This window comes from Leptonotus elevatus, chromosome 13, assembly GCF_054856555.1.
Source record: "Leptonotus elevatus isolate MCC_2025b chromosome 13, RoL_Lele_1.0, whole genome shotgun sequence".
Lineage (NCBI taxonomy): Eukaryota > Metazoa > Chordata > Actinopteri > Syngnathiformes > Syngnathidae > Leptonotus > Leptonotus elevatus.
In genome coordinates, this window is record NC_141251.1 from 4,924,789 (window position 1) to 4,943,739 (window position 18,951).

Sequence of the window (18,951 nt, forward strand, 5' to 3'; positions counted from 1 at the left end):
CTTTTGCTAGACAATGTAAAAAAAAAATCTGAATTATCTTTATTGGCCAAATTTGGAAAAACACACAAGGATTTTTTTTTTCTCCCATAGTACGAGCGACACTAGTAGCCTATTGTAGCAACAAGCAAAGCAATTCTGACAATGACATGACACACAAGTACATAGGGAGTCTTTCCTTAATGTGAGGGTGTCAGGAGTGCTGTAGTACCAATCAATGACAGCTGTGCAAACCATGCGGAGAGTCATCTAGCAAAGATAAACTGCCCAGTAGGTCAGTACAGTAATTGCAATACCATGAAAGTTGTGCAGATAATTGGCGCAGAATGTTAGGAAAATCCTATTGGTCTCATTAAAAAAAAAAATATATATATATATATATTTATATATAAACCAGGCATTTGAACAGGGTTGTGTAGACTTTTAATGGTCACCCTCAACCTATCTACACACATAACAGGACTCTTGACTCGTCTCCTGCTCTCCAGACTTTATCTTGTTGTCAGGAGACAATGGCTGAACTTTGCCCCGAGGTCATGGTGGCGTTTGCCCCCCCCCCCCAATTCCCCCGCCTACTGTCCAGACGTGCGTCACCTGCTCCCAATGCAGCTTTTGTCCCAACAGTCTCCTCAACTTTTTCTGAACCACAAAATCAAGCAAAAAAAAAAAAAAAAAAATCTCAGAAACGAGCCTTTTAATTGCATCACATCTTCTCATCTCTTCCTTGTCATCTCATGTGCAGGCGGGGGGGGAGGCGAAGGTATCGAGACCCCCGCCCCCTCCCAAATGGAACACCTGTTGGAGACACCAAATCCCTTCTTTGTCTCTGCAGACCCCTCTCAGCCGGATTGCCATGACAACGAGCCATTCATATCATGGCTGCGGGTTTATTATACCGCCTCGCACGGCTAATTATAACTCAACACTTGTTTCAGGGGTGGGGCTTAAAAAAAACATCAACAAAAAAGGACAAAAGCTTTGTAAATGGTTGACCCCCCCCAAAAAAATGTCACAGACAAAACTGCAACTATTTCTAGAAAGCTTTATTTCATACTGGATGTGTTTGCATCGTTACCAACATCAAATATAAAGTGGTATGAATCTCAAAATATACGCACACAAACCAACAACAGTGCCTGTTCAGAACAAGTGAATAATAATAATAATAAAAAAGAGGAATAAAAAGAGTTGTTAAAACGACGTACTGTATTAGGATTGTACTGTCACGTTTCATAGTTTTAGTGTAACAAAAATGTATTTACAAAAAATAAGTCACTCCCTTTGGGTGGACACATTCACATTGTACTGCAAACAACAACAACAAAAGCCTCATGGCTTTGTTAAGCTTCGTCAGAGCAATAAAGCAGCATATATGACAATTAGTACTTCCATAGAGTTTCTCACAGCATGGTGTTTTTTTTTTAGTTTAGTTTTTTTAGTACAAGAGTTAGTGGGTAAATATTGGCAAACTTCATTGAACAACAGCACACAATGATGTCATTGCGAAAAGAGAAAGCAGGGGATGGGGAACCTTTTTCTGAGAAAATGCATTGATGTAAAGACTTCAATGTTAGAACTAGATATATTTCCACGTAATTATTGTAAAATTAAGATTTTTTTCCTGGTAATATGAGGTAAATTATGGCAAAATTTATATAATATTTTCTCATATTTTTTCAGCATATTTCAGCCCCCTCCCATGTAATATAATATGTTATTCTGGTAAAACAACAACAACAAAAAATGCTTGAGAATCAAGTTAAAATATTTTTCACAAATTGAGAAGAAAATAAAACACAGAAATTGTGTTAATTGTTATCAGAGTATACTTTAAATTTTACAAGAAAAAAATAAAAAATTTATGAGTGTCAACAATCAAGCAGTAATAGAATTACACAATATTTGCTGAGCGTTATACCAGAATAAATTTAAAAGTACATATTACTCGAAATTAGTGATTGTTTAAAAAATATATTTTCATTTGTATCCGTTTTGCAGCAATTAGCATTATAATATAGCTAAGTTTCCTCATTATTCACAAACCTGTTGAAAACACTGTCAAAAAGAACTTGTTGCAACATGGCCCTGGTTGATCTCTTATACTCTGCTGCCACCTGCTGGCCGTTTTTGTAATAACTACCATTGCTTTAAGCGAGCTCTTTGTGTCAGAAGCTGTATCAAAGCCTTCTGTATGCTCTAGTAAAAAAACAAAAAAAAACATAAAAACATATAAATACGTTTTTGGGAGTACAGGACAAAGTAGTAAAAAAGGTATTTATATGTTTTTGGGTTTGAATGAGTTAAAAAACAAAGCTGTTCAAGAATTAAGTTTATTTTTTTTTAAACATACCAGAATAAAATTGTCATATTAGAAAAGACTAACTAGATACGATACAAAATATCTTCATTTTATTTGACTAAAATGAATATGTTAGAAAAAAAGAGCTCTTAATTTAGGGAGTAATTAAGGAGAAATATCAAATTAGTTTGATTTGTTTGTTCTAGCAGAATGAAGTGTCAATATTTGTTTAGGTTCCCTCCCCCCGCTCCAAAGCATCACAAGCTTCTAATCAGGAATGTCTTTCAAGATACAAATCGTACGCACTCGTTTTACGGCCGAACTATTAGCGACCACTATGACACGCTCATTATGCATACATTCATACGAGCCATTTGTGCAAAAGGGAAAAAATCTTCACAAGTTTGTCTCTCAAACGCCAATTCATAAAAACACGCAAGCACTCAAATCTCGGCTCGTTTCCATCCCTCATTCGCGTCCCGAAGACACACTTTTTTTTGTTTGACGTTAATGTGTGGCCGACACCTGGCTTTTGTCCTTCTTCTTGCTCTTCTTCAGGAAGGAAGGCGTGCGGAACTTGTTCTTCTTCTTTTTCTTGCTCTCCGAGCTCTCGTCTTTGGCGCTCATGGAGATTTCCAGCGATTCCGAAGTGCTCATGCTCAGCTTGGAAACCTCAAGGCTAAGGTCCTCGTCTGGGTCGGACAAGTGGTCCTTGCCGTTTGGTATCGTGTCTGTTGCGGGAAACAGCAAAGTAGGAAAAAAAAAAGAATATATACATAAATACTCAATCTCATAGGATCATAAGTGCCGTGAATTAGAGCCTGACCGATATCAGAAAAAAATAATAATAATCAATGGTCCATCCAAGCAGTTCGCCTGCGAGTCGTTGTTTGCCTACCGAGCTTGGCTGGTGTCATGAGGGGTGAAAAGGAGAGCGAGATTGTGGAGCCGTCGAACGTGGTCATCTCGTCCGCATCTGTGGCGTCTTCGTCTTCTGGAAACGGAATGTCAATCGTTACGTATTTGTCACATTCATATCCGGTCAGCAATGTCGAATGTCTAATAAAAAAAAAAAATGCATATAGGTTAATCATTTCAAGATTTCCACCGTTTTCCTTGACAGGTAATCCATTTTAGTTTGACCTGGATGAACCTGAATGTACACATTTGAATTCAACTCATTTGAATTCATGGGACTAATTTCACCCAAACCTGAGATCAAGTGTGTCGGACCAAAATGTCTATGGCCTAAAAGTTATAAATAACGACAGGTCAAAAATATTTCCATTAAATTTTTTTGGTGCAAATAATTAATTGCATGTACATTCAGAAAATATCCCCATATACTTATATATTAGTATCTTATTGCAGTCATCTTCAATTTCTTTAAAATGAGCGCACAATTTTTGCATCAAATCCTGAGTCCGAGACAAATTTCAGAAAGTCATTTAAGTGGTCGTCGGTGCACCATCCAGTGGACAAAAACAACAACGGTTCAATTTGAGTGAAAAAAAACGACATTTGTGTTCTGTCCTCCAAGGTTATTTTAGTTAACGAAAACTAACAAAACACAAAACGAAATAAAAACATACTAAAATGAAAATTCCCAAACTATAATAACCCCGCTGCCCCCTCACGGGTCAGATTAGACCCCCTGACAGGCCGGGTCTGGCCCGCAGGCCGTTTGTTTGACACCACCGCTGCTCTCGGAAAAGTGAAAGAATGACATTGAGCATATTTTAACTGCTGCTTAATGTCAAAACGCGTCAAATTTGACCCAAATAATGTGTAAAGGTTAGCAGAAAGCTATGCCGCAGCAGTTTTTCAAAAAAAAAAAAAAAACTATAACACACAGTGTGTGTTTAATTAAATAAAGCTGAAGAATGTCCCTCCGATTTTTCTATATGAGAAAAAAAAAAAATAGGGACACAACGTATTGCATATGGATTGAAGCCCATGTAAACCTACAAAGAGGACATTTTTTTTCTTCTAAGTACCGTCTTGGCCCAGTTGCTTTCGCTCCACCAGGCTCTTGTACTCCTCCAGCACCTCCTGCGTCAGATGGTTGAAAGGATTGGGCGGAAGGGAGCGAGTGTGCTCCTCGTCCTCCGTGATGAAAGCCTGCACGAGGATTGCGGAGCGTCAAGAGAAACGTCACAAAGCAACAAAAGCTCAACGTTCGCTCACCGGTCCCGGGACGGTGTCCACAGCGATGCCCGCTAGTAAATGGGACTTGGGGCCCGACGTCATTTGGTCCCCTCGGTGTTGCTCTTTTATCTGAATGAAAAGAAGGACGAGTGGTAACGCGATTCGGGGTTTATTGTGGTTGAAATCAATCTGAGCTCACCCGGTTCCTCTTGTGCAGCACTTCCGTGGGGTCCGTGTTGAGGGGGACAAACTGGTTGAGGTCTTCGATCTTAATCGGGGTTCCTATGCTTTTGCCCGGTTCTGATGATTTCATCCACTGAGAAATGAAGAAATCATGTTTATGCTCTTTGTAAAGTGCATCGTGTAAAATAAGTTCTGAGTTCGAATCCCAGCTCAGAGTTTGCATGTTGCCTCCCACATTTCAAAAACATGCATGTTAGGTTCATTGAAAACTCTTAAATTGTCCAAGGTGAGTTTGAAAGCTTGTCTAAAAGTAACCTGAGATATTTAACAATGAGAGCAAGATGAATTTCTCCAGTTATCCACAAGATGGCAGGCTAATCCCAAAAAAACAAAACAACAACCTCTCATCCGATCAGGCTCATCCTGTTGAGGGTTGCTGGGCGCTGGAATCTTTCCCAGCAGACTTTTTTGGGTGAGGGGCAGGGTACACAATAGACGGGTTGGCAGCCACCTACACAGCACATTCACACCTTTGTCTCGTTCACCTGCCTTTGTTTGCTGACGTCTTGACTATTGCAATTCACTTTCTCTTTCATACTTTGCAGATTTGATTTTATTGTCCTGTTCTGTCAATGCGGTCTGCTGACTTGCCTTTTACAGAATGTCCTTCACATGAGATTATAAAGGTTATGGTTGCAGTTTGTTGTCCTCAAATTGTGGACATTTTTTAAAAAAAGTATTTAAAAACGATTTGGTTATGCAGTTTTCATGGGGAATAAACGGAATGAAAGAACCAGGGATTTACTGTTTAAAAGTGAAGGCTCTTAATAGGGACTTTAAATCCAGTTGACAGAAATATACGTCATCTTAATCCTGACTAAAACAAGAAGATTTCTTACAAGGACAGTTGAATGTGAAGAACCACTTAACAAAAATGCAGTGTGGAGAAGCTGGAGGAAAGATGATTATTTTATTTGCTTTGTTGAATAGGCCTTTTTATTTAACATTTTGAATGAGAACTTGTTGATATTTTGGGGATTTTTTTTTAATGGTTTGGAACTGTGGAATGCATAAAAAAATGTGAAGCACTTTGTGATTGCTCTCTGCAAAAGTGCCATACAGTTACAAATTAAATGTTCTTACTTACCAATGAGTAATTTAGTCTTCATCATTCAATATCCACACAGGAAGGTCTGACCCGAGACTCGAACCCAGAACCTCTCGACTGTGAGGCAGACGTGCTACCCACTAGTGATAGACTGATGTTTTTTTCAAGGCCGATACAGATACCGATTATTAGTAGTCAAGGAGAGCGATAATCGATATTTCAAGCCGATATCCCTTTTCAGTAAAAGAGAAAATATCGTCAACATTTTTAAAATGTACTTTTTCTTTTCATCTTAAACATACAAAGAATTGACAGCTTTGTTTAAAAATTTTAACAAAAATGTAGTCATCAGCATGTGTTACGCTAGATTAAAAACTAAGCAAGTAAATTTATACTGGAGATAGTTTTTCAAAATTTCAATATAATTTTTTTATATTGTTATTATTTTTTATTTATTTTAAATATAAAAAGTGTGGGGGGAGTTCCCAGTGCCAGCATAGTTTTTTTTTATAAAGTTGAAATTAAAATATTTCCATAAATGAAAAGTTTCCTGTATGAGTGACAAATGCATGCGAATGCAGCTTATTTGAGGTTTTTGTCAGGGTTCATAAAAGGTTTCAAAATATCTTCACAGACAGTAAAAAATATGTTTGAAATAGTTTTGTGAAAAGTAAAAACTGTCTGTGAACATCTTACAAATCATGACGAAAACCCCTAAATTTCGCTACATTCGTAAGTATTCACCGCTCGGTGAGATACCAGCGTTATCGGCCTTCAGATTCGTAAAAAGGTCAAAATGGCAAATATCGGCACAGAAAATCGGCCCGGCCGATAATCGCTCTATCCTTGCTTACCCACTACCGCCACCGTGCTCCAACACCCTCATCAACTCTTATGTAGGCTCAACACACCATTGTTTTGGTTCTGGGGCTGACGTCTCCGCTGGGCGAGCGTTCGGGCACGTTCACCCTCAAGTAGCTGTTGGGCGAGGTGAGCCAGCGCGTCCGCTCCCGTTGCTGCTTCTGCGCCATAAACTTGAAGGGACTGCGTAGGCCCGCCGCCTCGCCGTCATCAACCGGCGGGATCGCGGATACCATTGCGGGGATTTCCACGTCGTTCTTGGATCGGGGCTTTTCGCGGACGATGGGGTTTCTGTACGAGTGGCCCGTTCTGTATCCCTGTGGGGGGGAAAAAAGGAAGTTTAACCCTCTCAAACGTCTTTCACAAATAAACTGAGTGGAAGTACAAGGATGCTCGGCCACCCAAGTCACAATGCTGCCATGTGTCTAAATATTGAAACACTGCATATACAGTCAAATATAAAAGCATTTTTGCTGTCATTTCTAGTTGTAACAGGAAACGTGTGGGATTGAAAGTATTTGAAAGTAGCTCCGACATTTTTGAGTGGGAAAATTATGATTGAAATAATCTGAATTTAATGAGGACATAGAATACAATGTATAATAAATTACATGCATTTTTTAAAGTAAAGTAAAAATAAAATAAAATAATATATATATAATGAATAAATAATATACAGTATAATAACTTTTATCTTGTAATATTGCTACATTATTCTCACACTCCTTTCGTTATGTCCCTTCATACACTGTGTGGGATATTTGGCCATTATATAACTCCAGCTGAAAAATTTAAAATATGGAGTTGGCGTCCGAATTGGAGCTTTAACAGTTAAGATTTTGGGGATGGTATATGATCTTAAATGCTCCAGTGCTAAATCATCTTCATGCTACAGGACGTAATAGTATCCTCAAGCCACCTAAGCTGTTGCCGTGCTGACAGCATTGACAAGTCTTTTTAGCAGTTACTAAATCCCATGTTGAGACGGGGCACGCTAAATCCAGTCCGCTAAGTGACTGTGAGGTCACTTAGCGCGGCTGCTTGCACCCGCTGTTAGATTTGTCATCTGGAGCCTACGCCTGCGAGGGTGGGCGGACGGCTCGCGCAGCTGCAGCCCACTCAACTGCCTCGGCTGTCCATCAGCAACGCGCTGGTGCGGATGCAACCTAACATTAGATGGTATTCAATATACACGGTCATAGCGTCACTCACCAGGTTGTCCAGCATCCTCATCAGGGACTCAAACTCGGCCTCTCCCACTTTCCACTTGAAGTCGTTGCTGACGGGCACCCCGGCAGCGGCCACTCCCTGTGTAAGGGGTTTGAACTTCGCCCTGTCCAGGAGCACCAGGTTTTCCACGCCGCCCGAGCACGCCAACGCCTGCACCTAAAACATGAGCCAGACCACGATGAGATGTAACAAAAAATACATTTACTTTATTAGCGTGGAGGCCACGATTTGGCAAAATACAGGTCGGTCCCGTCCAAATACTAATACATACGTCTCAAACTGTACCGTACTAATGATGTCATTCAATGTACCTGGATTTCGCACGCTTGCTGCGAGTGGTACATGTAGTGGAAGGCTTCCTCGAAGGTTTCTCCCAAAGCAAGGAGCCCGTGGTTCCTTAGGATCATCACCTGGAAAATACAATAGAAATTCTTTAAATACAATTGCACCAATTCAAAATAGAGACTGGGGCATGTTTTGATCATTAACTCATTCACTCCCAGCCATTTTCACTGAAGCAACCCCATTCGCTCCCGGCTAGATTTTGACTGGTTTTACAAAGCCTCACAGAATATTGTGTTCTATTGCTATAAAAGCATGGAACGAACCAAAAGAAACATTAGAGACTCTTCTTTCATCGGGAAATAGAAGTATATTTCTATCCGTTTCCATTTTGTAGCAATTAGCATTAGGATATAGCTAAGTTTCATCATTATTCTCAAATCTGTTTAAAACAATAGGGAAAAATAGCTTCTTTTTTTTTTGCAACATGGCCCTGGTTGATCTCTTATACTCTTCTGCCTCCTGCTGGCCTTTTTTTGTAATAATTACCATTGCTTTAAGCGACTTCTTCATGTCACGGTCTGCATCAAAGCCTTCTGCATGCTATAGCATAAAAAGCGTATAAATAAGTTTTAAATACGACCATAGCAATATTTAAAATAAAATATGTATATGTTTTTGGGAGCAAATGAGTTAAAGAAGCGACACACTCTCTGGACATTTCATTAGGTACACTTATAAGGTCCAGTGACATCCAATACAAGTGCTGAATCACAAAGAGTTGTTCCGTTTGTAATATTATAATTTTTTATTTTTAAATCCACAAGAGAATATATAATATTTCCAAATTTTAGTATTTTTAGGAGAAAAAACAGTTATGAGATTGTATTTTATTTTATTTTTTATCAATGAGTGAAGTTGAGGTTTTGATGACAAAAAAAATATTGCTTCACATTTTGACAATTATGCTTGTGATTTTCTAACATTAGAATTAGATATGGTTAGATGATAAGTAGTTAGATTGCGAAATAGCTGTACTGCAAAGCTAAAGATGCTTACTTCCCATGACGTGTTTACTCTTGCACTTTGCAGTAGTTGCGCATTGAACTTAGTGAACGAAAAAGAAGGTAGCCACAAAAGGCAGAATTCTCGATAGAGTTCTTTGTAATGGATCTGATTAGATGGTGCACCTGGTGTGACTGGAGAGGTAAAGCAGCTGTTGAAAGCCGTGAAACAGCCCCTTTCACTAATGGAGTCTCTCAACTTGACAGTACCTTGGCAGTCGGGCCCAGAGCTTTCTGAAACTCCACCTTCTCCTCTTTATTATCCAGGCTGCCATGGTAACCGAAGCAGCTCACGTCTCCAAGGAGCAAGGCCTCCTGGGAAATGGGCAGTATTCCACACTTCATGGAAGACACCTGTTAACATAAACAGTGTCACCGCCACGGCGTCTAAACAGAGACACGTTTGTGCTGTCACATAAAAAGCCTTTCCAGTCTCAGGTTCGTCGCACGCTGTGAATTTTACGGCCTGGCTTTAAAGTTTATGGCAAAACCGCACTAAAGAGCATCGCGCTGAAGCCTTTGAACGGCAGCTTTGCTCGCGGCGACTCACGGCAGCTGTAGCCGGCGTGTGGACGTGGACGATGCATTTCAGATCGGGCCGCATGGCGAAGATGGCGGCGTGAGGAGAGAATCCGAAGTGGTCGATGCCCAAGTCGGTTGAGCCCTGGTCCACGATGTCACCGATCATGTTCACTTTCACCTGAAATGAAACCTCAGTGTCAAACAAAACAGTGCAAAAAAGGACGTGTTTTGGGAAATTGACAGCAGCTTCTGTATGACCTTAATCTCCCATTTCTAAAAATACGTGTGTGAGCGAACCGCTCTGCACATTCTTGTATACGGTTACACTACTGTAACTTTTTGCAAGCATCATTCATACATATTTATATAAAAAGTTGCTAGTTTATATTTTTGAAAAAATATTATAGTTCTAGAGGGGTCAGATAAGTCACTAAATGTAGCAACAAAGTCACTCACGTCAATAAATGTCTGGTCGCCACGGTAACAAAAGCTACTCTGCATTTGCCTGATGTTATAAGAATCAAAGTGAGACATGAGGATATTAAGTGTGCTGTAATTCTTTATACTTTATGTGCGTGGACCAAAAATGATAGACACCTTTTATGAAGACACCTGCGAACTCTTTTAAATTGGAAAATAGGCAAATAAATAAATACAGCTCTTATCTCATTAAATTGCACATATGTACCAAATGTCTGAGGAAGGCTCACAAATATCTAAAACCTCTCACTATGTATAAAATATTCAATTAATGAGTCCATACATAAACACAAAAGTACATTCACTTACCAAGGTTGCTGCAGTGACCTCAGCAAAAGACAGGCCTCTCGGACTGATCAGAACATGGTCCTGTTCTTTGTTTACACGCACCTGAGATGAAAAGAAACACGGCTTAAATAATTTTAAAATGCTAACCTCATTCTGGTTAAAATCATGCGGCAAAGCCTTCGAAATTCAGAAAGCATTAATTATTTTGCAGGGGGAGTTGGGGTTAGCAGTCTTTTATGTGCTCAGAAATGTTGGCTGTCTGAAGGTCAAGTAATGAACGTTTGAAGACGAGGAAATGTGCAAAATACATTAAAGCCTTTGAAAAGAGAGATGCACATTTCCGATGCTAAATCGTGTGTTCATGAAAGACTTAGTGATTCGGTTACACAGATATTCCATAAGTTCTGAGGGATAAGTTAAACATTTTAAAACATTAATGGCAAACGGTCTGTGGTGCCAAATCCATCTTTTGATAATGTTGTTCTATCCCCCTGAAAAATTCATTGCAATGGGATTTGTTATTGTTCTCTGACATGATATGTTATTTCTATGAGAGAAAGTGCATTTTTTTAAATTCACTTAAGTTCTTTAAAGAAGACATTATTGGATTGGTTGACGTTTTAATTACTAGTATACAAACAGCTGCATCTCTGGAGGGCCCGCCTGCTCCCAGCAAGTGTGAAATTTAACAACTAAGTTATCTTTTGCTATGTTCCTCTTTCCAAAAATGCGCCTGGTTAGCCAGCCGGTCTATATTTTGCCAAATTACGACGCTACAGATTTTATTTTCCAAGTAAAGTGACAGCCAGACTCTATAGATTGGCAGTGCCAGACTAATATTAGCTAACAGCATTTGGCAAAATTGTCCACATGGGGTTAGGGTAGGGGACATTTGTGTCCACTGCATGAGCAATATACTTGAATTGCCTCTGGAGTGCTGCCTCCACAACACAAGTGAAGTTGTCTATCATTCGCTGCATTTTTGGTCTCTTTCTGCAAGACCTTTCTCTTCAAGCTAGCTGCAACATTCTAGCGCCGCCGCTGGTTGCCATGGTAACGAAAGCTCAGCACTGCCCCCGCAACAACAGTAACTTCAGGTGGAGCATCAGAAGTGGAGCTAAGTGTGCAGATTTTTGTTGGTTTGTCCATTTTGACTGAAGAATGTTACCTTTATTCCTTTTACCTTTTATAAAGACACATGAGAATTGTTTGAAATTGTGGGGATACAAACCCTAAAATGTTTCAAATGCATATTATGCAGGATAACTGTTTCTGTTTGTGCCTTCCTCATTTATATAGATAATGTGACACAATACTCATTATGGCATGTGATACTATTGCTATTTAGTGGAGCTAAAAGTGGAAGTCAACCTTAAACATTTTTGACAATGTTATATGTGACCTTACTAATCTAAACATGACATTCTGATTAATATTACATTTGTGGAATATGAGTTATGAAACAAAATCCAGACGTTTTTGTCTATCGCAGGTGGCGGCCATTTTGTCACTTGCTGTCGACTGAAGATGACACAGTTGCTCAGGTCTCAGGTAACAACCAATCACAGCCCGGCTTCAGAAAACAGGTGAGCTGTAATTGGTCGTTGCCTGAGCCCTGAGCAACAATGATGTCCTCTTCATTCGACAGCAAGTGGCAAAATGGCTGCCCCCTGAGATGGATAAAAACGGCTGGATTTTGCTGCTTAACTCACATTCCAATTTTTAGACGAGTGAGGTCACATACAACATATTATTGCTAAGATTTGGGGGGGGGGGGGGGGTTGACTTCCCCTTTAAATGATGTTCTGTTTTTGTCGAGAATGAATTTAATAACTTCCTTATTTTTCATGTATAATGAATACCTTTAAAAACAAAATTTTCCACTTGCTGTCGACTGAAGATAACATCACCTGTGCTGAGGAAGTAGGTAACGACCAATCATGGCTCAGTTTGCTGGCCAAACCCAGAAAACAGATGAGCCATGATTGGTCGTTACTTAGTTCCTCAGCACAGGTGATGTCATCTTCAGTCGACAACAAGTGGAAAATTTCGTTTTTAAAGGTATTAATTCTACATGAAAAATAATGAAGTTATCAAATTAATTCTGGATGAAATATTAACTTTTTACAGCGGAAAATGGCTCAATGAGTTTGGTATCCCTTTAATGTTTTGTATGCAGGAAGACCTGCGCATTAGGCATATACATTTCTGTATCTACAAAGATAATGTGACAGAAAATCAATTATGTCACATGTAACAATTGTCATCAATGGCAAAACATGGTATTGTGTGAGTTCCTCTGTGTCCCCAGGTTTTTTTCTTCTGACAAACTGACACACAAAAGAAAGCCACATTTCTCTTTAAGCCTTCAGGGTGGAGCTGGAGAACGTCTCAAGAAGACGGAGAGACGTGCACGGGATGTCAACACTCACGGTGATGTAGGAACTGGTGAAACGAGACCAGCTAAAAAGGTCAACGAGCCTGTAGAGGCTGGCCAGCTTGCAGCGGCTCGACTTCTCGCCTTTGGCAAAGGACGGGGACTCCACGGCGTACAAGTCATTGATCGGAGACACCATTCCCAAGCCTGCAACGGGACAACACATCATCTTGTAAGGAGTTTGCATTTAACTACACTTACAGACATAACAAGGATGTTTACAGGCTTTGCCTTCACCGCTGATAAAGTCAAAGTCTCCCTCGGGGAGCATGTGAACCTTAAAAAAGGCTTTCTGAAAATTCCCAGTGAGGATATTTTGGACTGCGCGGCCATATAAGGACATTTAACGACGCCATCTCTTACAGGCACTTAAGCTTTTTAAAAGGGCAAAGCTCGGTTTGACTTCACAGCCATTTTCCTAACATGAACGCGTTTAACTTAAAGACAAACAAGGTGATATGAGCTGGAAGAAGCCTACAGTAAAACATGAGGCCCGCAGGCAAAAAAGGGGACGTTTAGGGAGCGTGACTGGGAAAACAAAGATATCCCCGTTCCAAAAAAAAGCAAAGTTTCCGGAAAACTATTTGGATTGCAGACTTCTCAGCATCGCTGAAGTGCATTTATTTTGAACTTCACAATGTTACTTCAAGCCCATCTCTTCGTGCATGCTTTTGAGTTTTAACTGTGCATGTGTGTCTTTTGGATGGCTGGCTATGCGTGTGTATTGAAAACAGTGTCAAATAGAGTTGATCTCTTGAGGAACATTAAAAGGACTAATCTTCTTTTGGGCCTTTGAGTGCAAATCAAGTAAAACACATCTGAACTGCTTGTGCTGTAGGAGGAGCATCAGATGAATATTATTTGCTCTTGGGATCATGGTAATAAATTTTAAAATAAAATAAACTTTGAATATTCTTGCAAATTCAATCATGATAACTGTCTGCAGTTATGAATATTATTGAGGGCTAGGCTAATGAATTGAGCAGAAAATGAAATGCCATACCCTTGGTCATAATAGATGTAGCCTAAAGGTTATTTCACTGTCAGATGCTTTTTGTCTTGCAATCTGTTGGACAGTAGACAATTAAAAAATGTAAGCTTGCTGGAGCTTGCGTTTTCTGTTGCTTGCATTAATGGCACAGACGTAGTACACATACTCTGCTTGACATTAACTCAAATTGAACTTGCCATGATGATGGCATTTGGTCATCAGGCTGTTCCTGTATTATTCCACCCACAGGCAGTCTTTCTATCTTCTACTAGGGCTACTAAGCGACAATGGGAAAAATAATAAGCACGTTTATTTTTGATTGATATTGAAATCAAGATTAGGAAACAGGATTATTAGTGTCTCAGCGTCTCCATGCCTTTTGATCAACAATTTTTGCCCACCAGGCTTAAAGAGCACCTGTTATGTGTAAGTTTTTCTACATTTAATATAACGAGTAGGCCTGCAACCTTTTTGATCCACGACAGCATTCTCATCCTCCTTTTTTCCCTAGTACAATTAATTATTCATTGATTTCAACATTTTGCATTTATTCAACTACCGAAAAATGTAATTGAAAAACAAAAAACAGAAAATAAATCAGTAACAAGTAAAATATACTAAAATAATAGCAATAAAAAAACAATAGATAAAAATAAATACCTGCTGTGTGAGCTTTGGCCTCTAGGGGCAGTGTGGTGCAAGCATGTAGATATACTTACCGGGTACAATTAAGATCTGTGAGTACTGTGATGATTAACTGTCTGTATGTCATACAGCATTTGTGTGTGAATTTCCTTCAGTTGAAGGTAAACTCCTAATCGTAATTTTTGCTAGCCTGGCAATATAATTTTCCAGTGATTACTAGCATTAAGATAGCTATTTCTTGTATTTGAATATGCAATGTAATTTTTTTCTGTTATGTGTTTAGTTTTACAGTAAACATTTTTTTTATTATATATATATATATCTGTGCGGCACATTACCAATGTACCAGTTCACGGACCGGTTGTTGGGGACCACTGCTTTAAGACACGTTTAATCAACTCCACAAAATGGATGATTATGTCTATTGCTAGTTTGTATAGATGCTGACGTTTGGACTTCTTCCACAATAAAAGTCAATAAAAACGATGGCCAGCAATTGCTGCGTCCAGAAGTGAGGCTAATATAATTAGCATTCCAAACTGCTGCGATTCACCCGCTCGAGCGATCATGCGGGTTCTTAATGGACACATTGACAATGCCCTCCACAACTTTTCTGCTGCTTCAGGCTGACAAGAACGAGTGGATTCATCCTGCGCGCACAAACACTCACTGATGGGTGACGTCAAAGGCCCGGCCCCTCCCACCGTGCTGGCCATGACCAGGTCAGCGATCTGCCTCAGGGCCAGGAGACCTGTGGGGTTGTTGCCCTTGGTCATCTGGTCCTGGATCAGGCCTTCCAGTTCGTCTTTGAACACCTGCAAACCAAATAAGAGTTATTACACTGTGCTGAAGCTTGTAAATCCTGCAGCTCATTTATACGCGCTTCTTATTACGAGTCACAAATCTAGAAAAAGCTCCTTGTGTGAGCGCCGCAGGGGTCGGTGGTGCTGTTATTTAAGCCCAACTTTTACTTTCTCGCCTTCGAGGGGAGCCTGTGAATCTCCGAGCCGCACTGTGTTTGTCATCCCAGCGCCAGCATTCTGCTTCATCTCAGCGCCGTAACCATGGCGATGAGATAAGTTCCACTTGTTAGGGGCCGTTACGCAATCGCGCAGGAGTGTGGGCTTGACTTATTTCTGTGCACTCCGCTGGCATGTATTCACTGTGCCTCCTTGAACTGAGCTGCTGAAATTCTATTCCACTTCCTTTTCCATCTTATATCCCAAGGCCACATTTAACAGAGTTGAATTGATTCTTATAATGCACCTGAACTTTTTTATTATGCATTGACTGACCACTTGGGTAATCTAATGTCCAATACACAGATACTGTTTATGAAAAAATGGTACTCAATTTTTTATTATTGCACAGCTCAAATTTCACTCATATTTTTTAAATATAACTTTCAATGTGCAATATCACGCATATAAACTGTTTCATACACTGTACATATTTTGTGTAATATACTGTAATGTATCATATCACTGCCAATGTTTTACTTTACACTTTGCACTAATTGTACAAATATTACTGTTGTAGTAGACCAGTGGTTCTCAACCGCAGTCCTCGAGTACCCCTATGCAGCCTGTTTTCCATGTCTCCTACAGCCAACACACTTGTTTCCAACGATCAGCTCCTCAGCAAGCTCTGCATGAAGCCTAAAAATTATCCTCAGCTGTGTTGGCTATGGGAGACATGGAAAACAGGCTAGATAGGGGTACTTGAGGACCACGATAGAGAACTAGTGTATTAGACTACCATAGGTCTCAAACTCCGGTACTCGAGGGCTGCAGTCCTGCATGTTTTAAAGGTTTCCCTCCTCCAACACTGCTGAATCAAATAATCAGGATCGCTATCATCAAGTTTCTACAGAGATTGCAGATGAGCTGATCTTCTGAATCAGACCTATGGATTATATTAGAATTTATATATTATAGCTATGTTATATAATTTACCACATACCCACATGCATCTTTTTTTCTTCTCGATTAGGTGAGATTTCTTTTAATTCTTCCTAAATTCTGCTCTTTGTGCTTTGTTAGTTTGCCTCTATATTATCAATACACACACAGTGTATATAAAGTGGGATCAGGAAAGTATCTTTCTCAGGTGGCTATAAGAAGTCTACACACCCCTCTCCAAATGCCAAGTTTTTGTGTTGAAAAAAACAACAACCTGAGACTAAGAAAGACCAATTCAAAGCCTTTTCCATCATTAATGTGATAAACTGCACAATCAAATTGATTAAAATTTTTTTTTTAAATGGGATGTAAAAACAAAACAACTGAGATAATGTGGTTTATAGCTGGGGAAGTAGCTGTTTTCAGAATTATCCATCCAGATTCAAACAAATTGGAGTCAAATGGGAGTCAGCACACATCTGCCACCACTTTAAGTTCTTCTGATTTACTTCAAAGAAAGTTTTTTCTTCTTCTTTAGAGCAGAGGTCTGAAGTTTATCTATCTATACTCTGTGATTGACTGGCGGCTAGTCCCTCGTGTCATCTGATTTTCACTCAGTCAGCTGGGATAAGCTCTCGCACCCTTGAACAGGATATTCCTTATAGAAAATGGATTCAAGTATTGGATTAAATGCATGTGTACCTAACTTGCAACCAGTAGGTGAAATCGTTTTTTTTTATATTCTCTTTACTGGCTACATACTGGACTCTGCAGGATGTGGGTGACCCTCTTCTTCTGCTCCATCATGTTGAAGTCCTGCCTCAGGTCCGGAGACAGAGCCCGGCCGCGGAGGCTGTCCGGGTCGCTCTCGCAGAAGCGTTCCTTGGAGTCATTGCTGGACAGGGACAGGGTCAGCGAGCCCGCCAACTGCCTCACCTCCACCAGACTCATCCTCCAGCAGAGCCTCTTCTACCACCGACGGCCTCCTACGCTTCCTCTTGAATCTGACAATGGTACCAAAAAAAATAATAAATAGATACGGCGGCTTTTTCCACAGTCAGGCTGTCAAGGCAACAGGCGCATTGGTGACTCATGTAATAACTGAGATTTACACTAGTAATCCCCAACCACATTAGTGTGCAGTGAGAGCTCATCAAGTGTGCAGCAGGAAATGATCCACTTTCTTGTAATTTAACGTTAAATGTGCTTGACCCTAACTCAGCTGATTTAGGGTGAAAAATTCACACTCACGTTCACATCTATGGAGAAATTTGAGGCTCTAATCAAACACGTTTTGGGAATGTGGGAGGAAATTGGGGTGGACATTAAGACTTCACACAGGAAGCCCAGATTCAAACCCCCAACCTGGGAACTGTGAGGCAGATGTGCTAACCACTCCCTCACCATAATATTTATTGACTACAAATAATGTATTGTTGTTCAGCTATCTATGTTAGCAACGTATAGTTGCTGTTCCCCTAAAACTTCTGTATCAATATTTTTGTTTGGTAGTGTGCCCTGTTTTTTTTTTTTTATGTCTTATATCAAATATGTGGCTTGCTTGAAAGTTGTGAAATATCAGCACCACAAAATGGAAGTTCCCTTGGATTTCTCAACACTCTCCATCACTTTTCCCCCCTTTGAACAAATAAAGAGTGGGAGGAAAAGCTCTTTTAAGCCAAAAGTCGTTAACAGTAAACAAAAGGCGGTCTCCTTTTTTGTGTGTTAAGGAGCTACTTTTGAATAGCAGTTAGCACCTTTGGGGCTACCTGGATGTGGGGGTGGAGGTCTACACACAAATACACACATCACAACCGCGACTATTTTACACATTAAGTAGTTCCCCAAGCCAAATAAAACTTTGTTGCGTAGCTTTAGCGACGTTTTGTGTCCGAATAAAATTCAACTCGTTAATGTTTATGAGTAGAATCGCAATGAAGTCATCGTAAAAGAAAGACAAAAACGAGAAGCTAACCCACCGTGAGAACACTTCCCAAAAGTTACCTCAAGAGTTCTCCGGACGGCGTGGAGTCCCAATGCTTTCCCGCCCACAGAATAAGCTCCAAAAAAGGTGGCTAAAAGTAAGCCTTGGTGGATTTTTAGTCCTGTTGTGGATACATTGCGCACACTTCGTTATCCAGAAGGAGGCGAGTGGCGGCCGCGCGTCGCGGAGAGAAGCAGGGAGGTCGGCGGGGAGGGGAGGGGAGAGAGGAGGGGAGAGTGGGTGAGGATGTGGGTGGGTGTGTGAATGGGAAAAAAGGAAAAGTGACCACGTGACCTGACTTCATCCACCCACGAGGCCTCTTCGGAAATCACGAAAAAATGGCGGCCACGCCAGGACCATACAGCGGTCCTACTCCAGAAGCGAGGTACTACTAACTAGTCCCATCTCCGAGTTCTTGTTGTTTTAAGCCTTTTTCAGGAAGGCTTCTTCCCTCCAACTGCTCGTGTGATTCATTTACGTCCGCCTCTTCATCACACAAATAAGCAGAGCTCATGGTATCGCTGAATCACA

The 18,951-nt window shown here is 40.3% G+C and overlaps 2 protein-coding genes and 1 long non-coding RNA gene across 4 annotated transcripts in view; 2 read left to right on the top strand and 1 right to left on the bottom strand.

Moving 5' to 3' along the window:
* The window catches only part of LOC147163556 (uncharacterized), a 20,216-nt gene extending 6,574 nt beyond the window's left edge, over positions 1 to 13,642 (top strand). The window contains exon 3 of the long non-coding RNA XR_015096834.1: positions 12,828 to 13,642. This is a non-coding gene — a long non-coding RNA (uncharacterized LOC147163556). The remainder of the gene's footprint in view (positions 1 to 12,827) is intronic.
* Positions 1,026 to 18,825, bottom strand: add3b (adducin 3 (gamma) b). 2 transcript variants are annotated; one of them, XM_086092537.1, is made up of 15 exons: positions 18,416 to 18,825; positions 17,199 to 17,440; positions 15,206 to 15,350; positions 12,895 to 13,046; positions 10,484 to 10,564; positions 9,723 to 9,872; positions 9,383 to 9,526; positions 8,138 to 8,236; positions 7,809 to 7,982; positions 6,647 to 6,913; positions 4,644 to 4,760; positions 4,484 to 4,573; positions 4,294 to 4,417; positions 3,195 to 3,290; positions 1,026 to 3,027 (listed from the first exon to the last, which is right to left on the bottom strand). In XM_086092537.1, exons 2-15 carry the CDS (start codon positions 17,385 to 17,387, stop codon positions 2,804 to 2,806), a joined length of 2,052 nt encoding a protein of 683 aa, XP_085948663.1. In that variant the 5' UTR covers positions 17,388 to 17,440; positions 18,416 to 18,825; the 3' UTR covers positions 1,026 to 2,803. The 2 variants fall into 2 exon arrangements, with proteins under 2 accessions (XP_085948663.1, XP_085948662.1); XM_086092536.1 differs by having other exon boundaries at positions 18,441 to 18,824.
* The window catches only part of LOC147163558 (VPS10 domain-containing receptor SorCS1-like), a 120,930-nt gene continuing 120,674 nt past the window's right edge, over positions 18,696 to 18,951 (top strand). The window contains exon 1 of the mRNA XM_086092535.1: positions 18,696 to 18,805. The gene's annotated coding sequence lies outside the window, so the exon portion shown is untranslated. The remainder of the gene's footprint in view (positions 18,806 to 18,951) is intronic.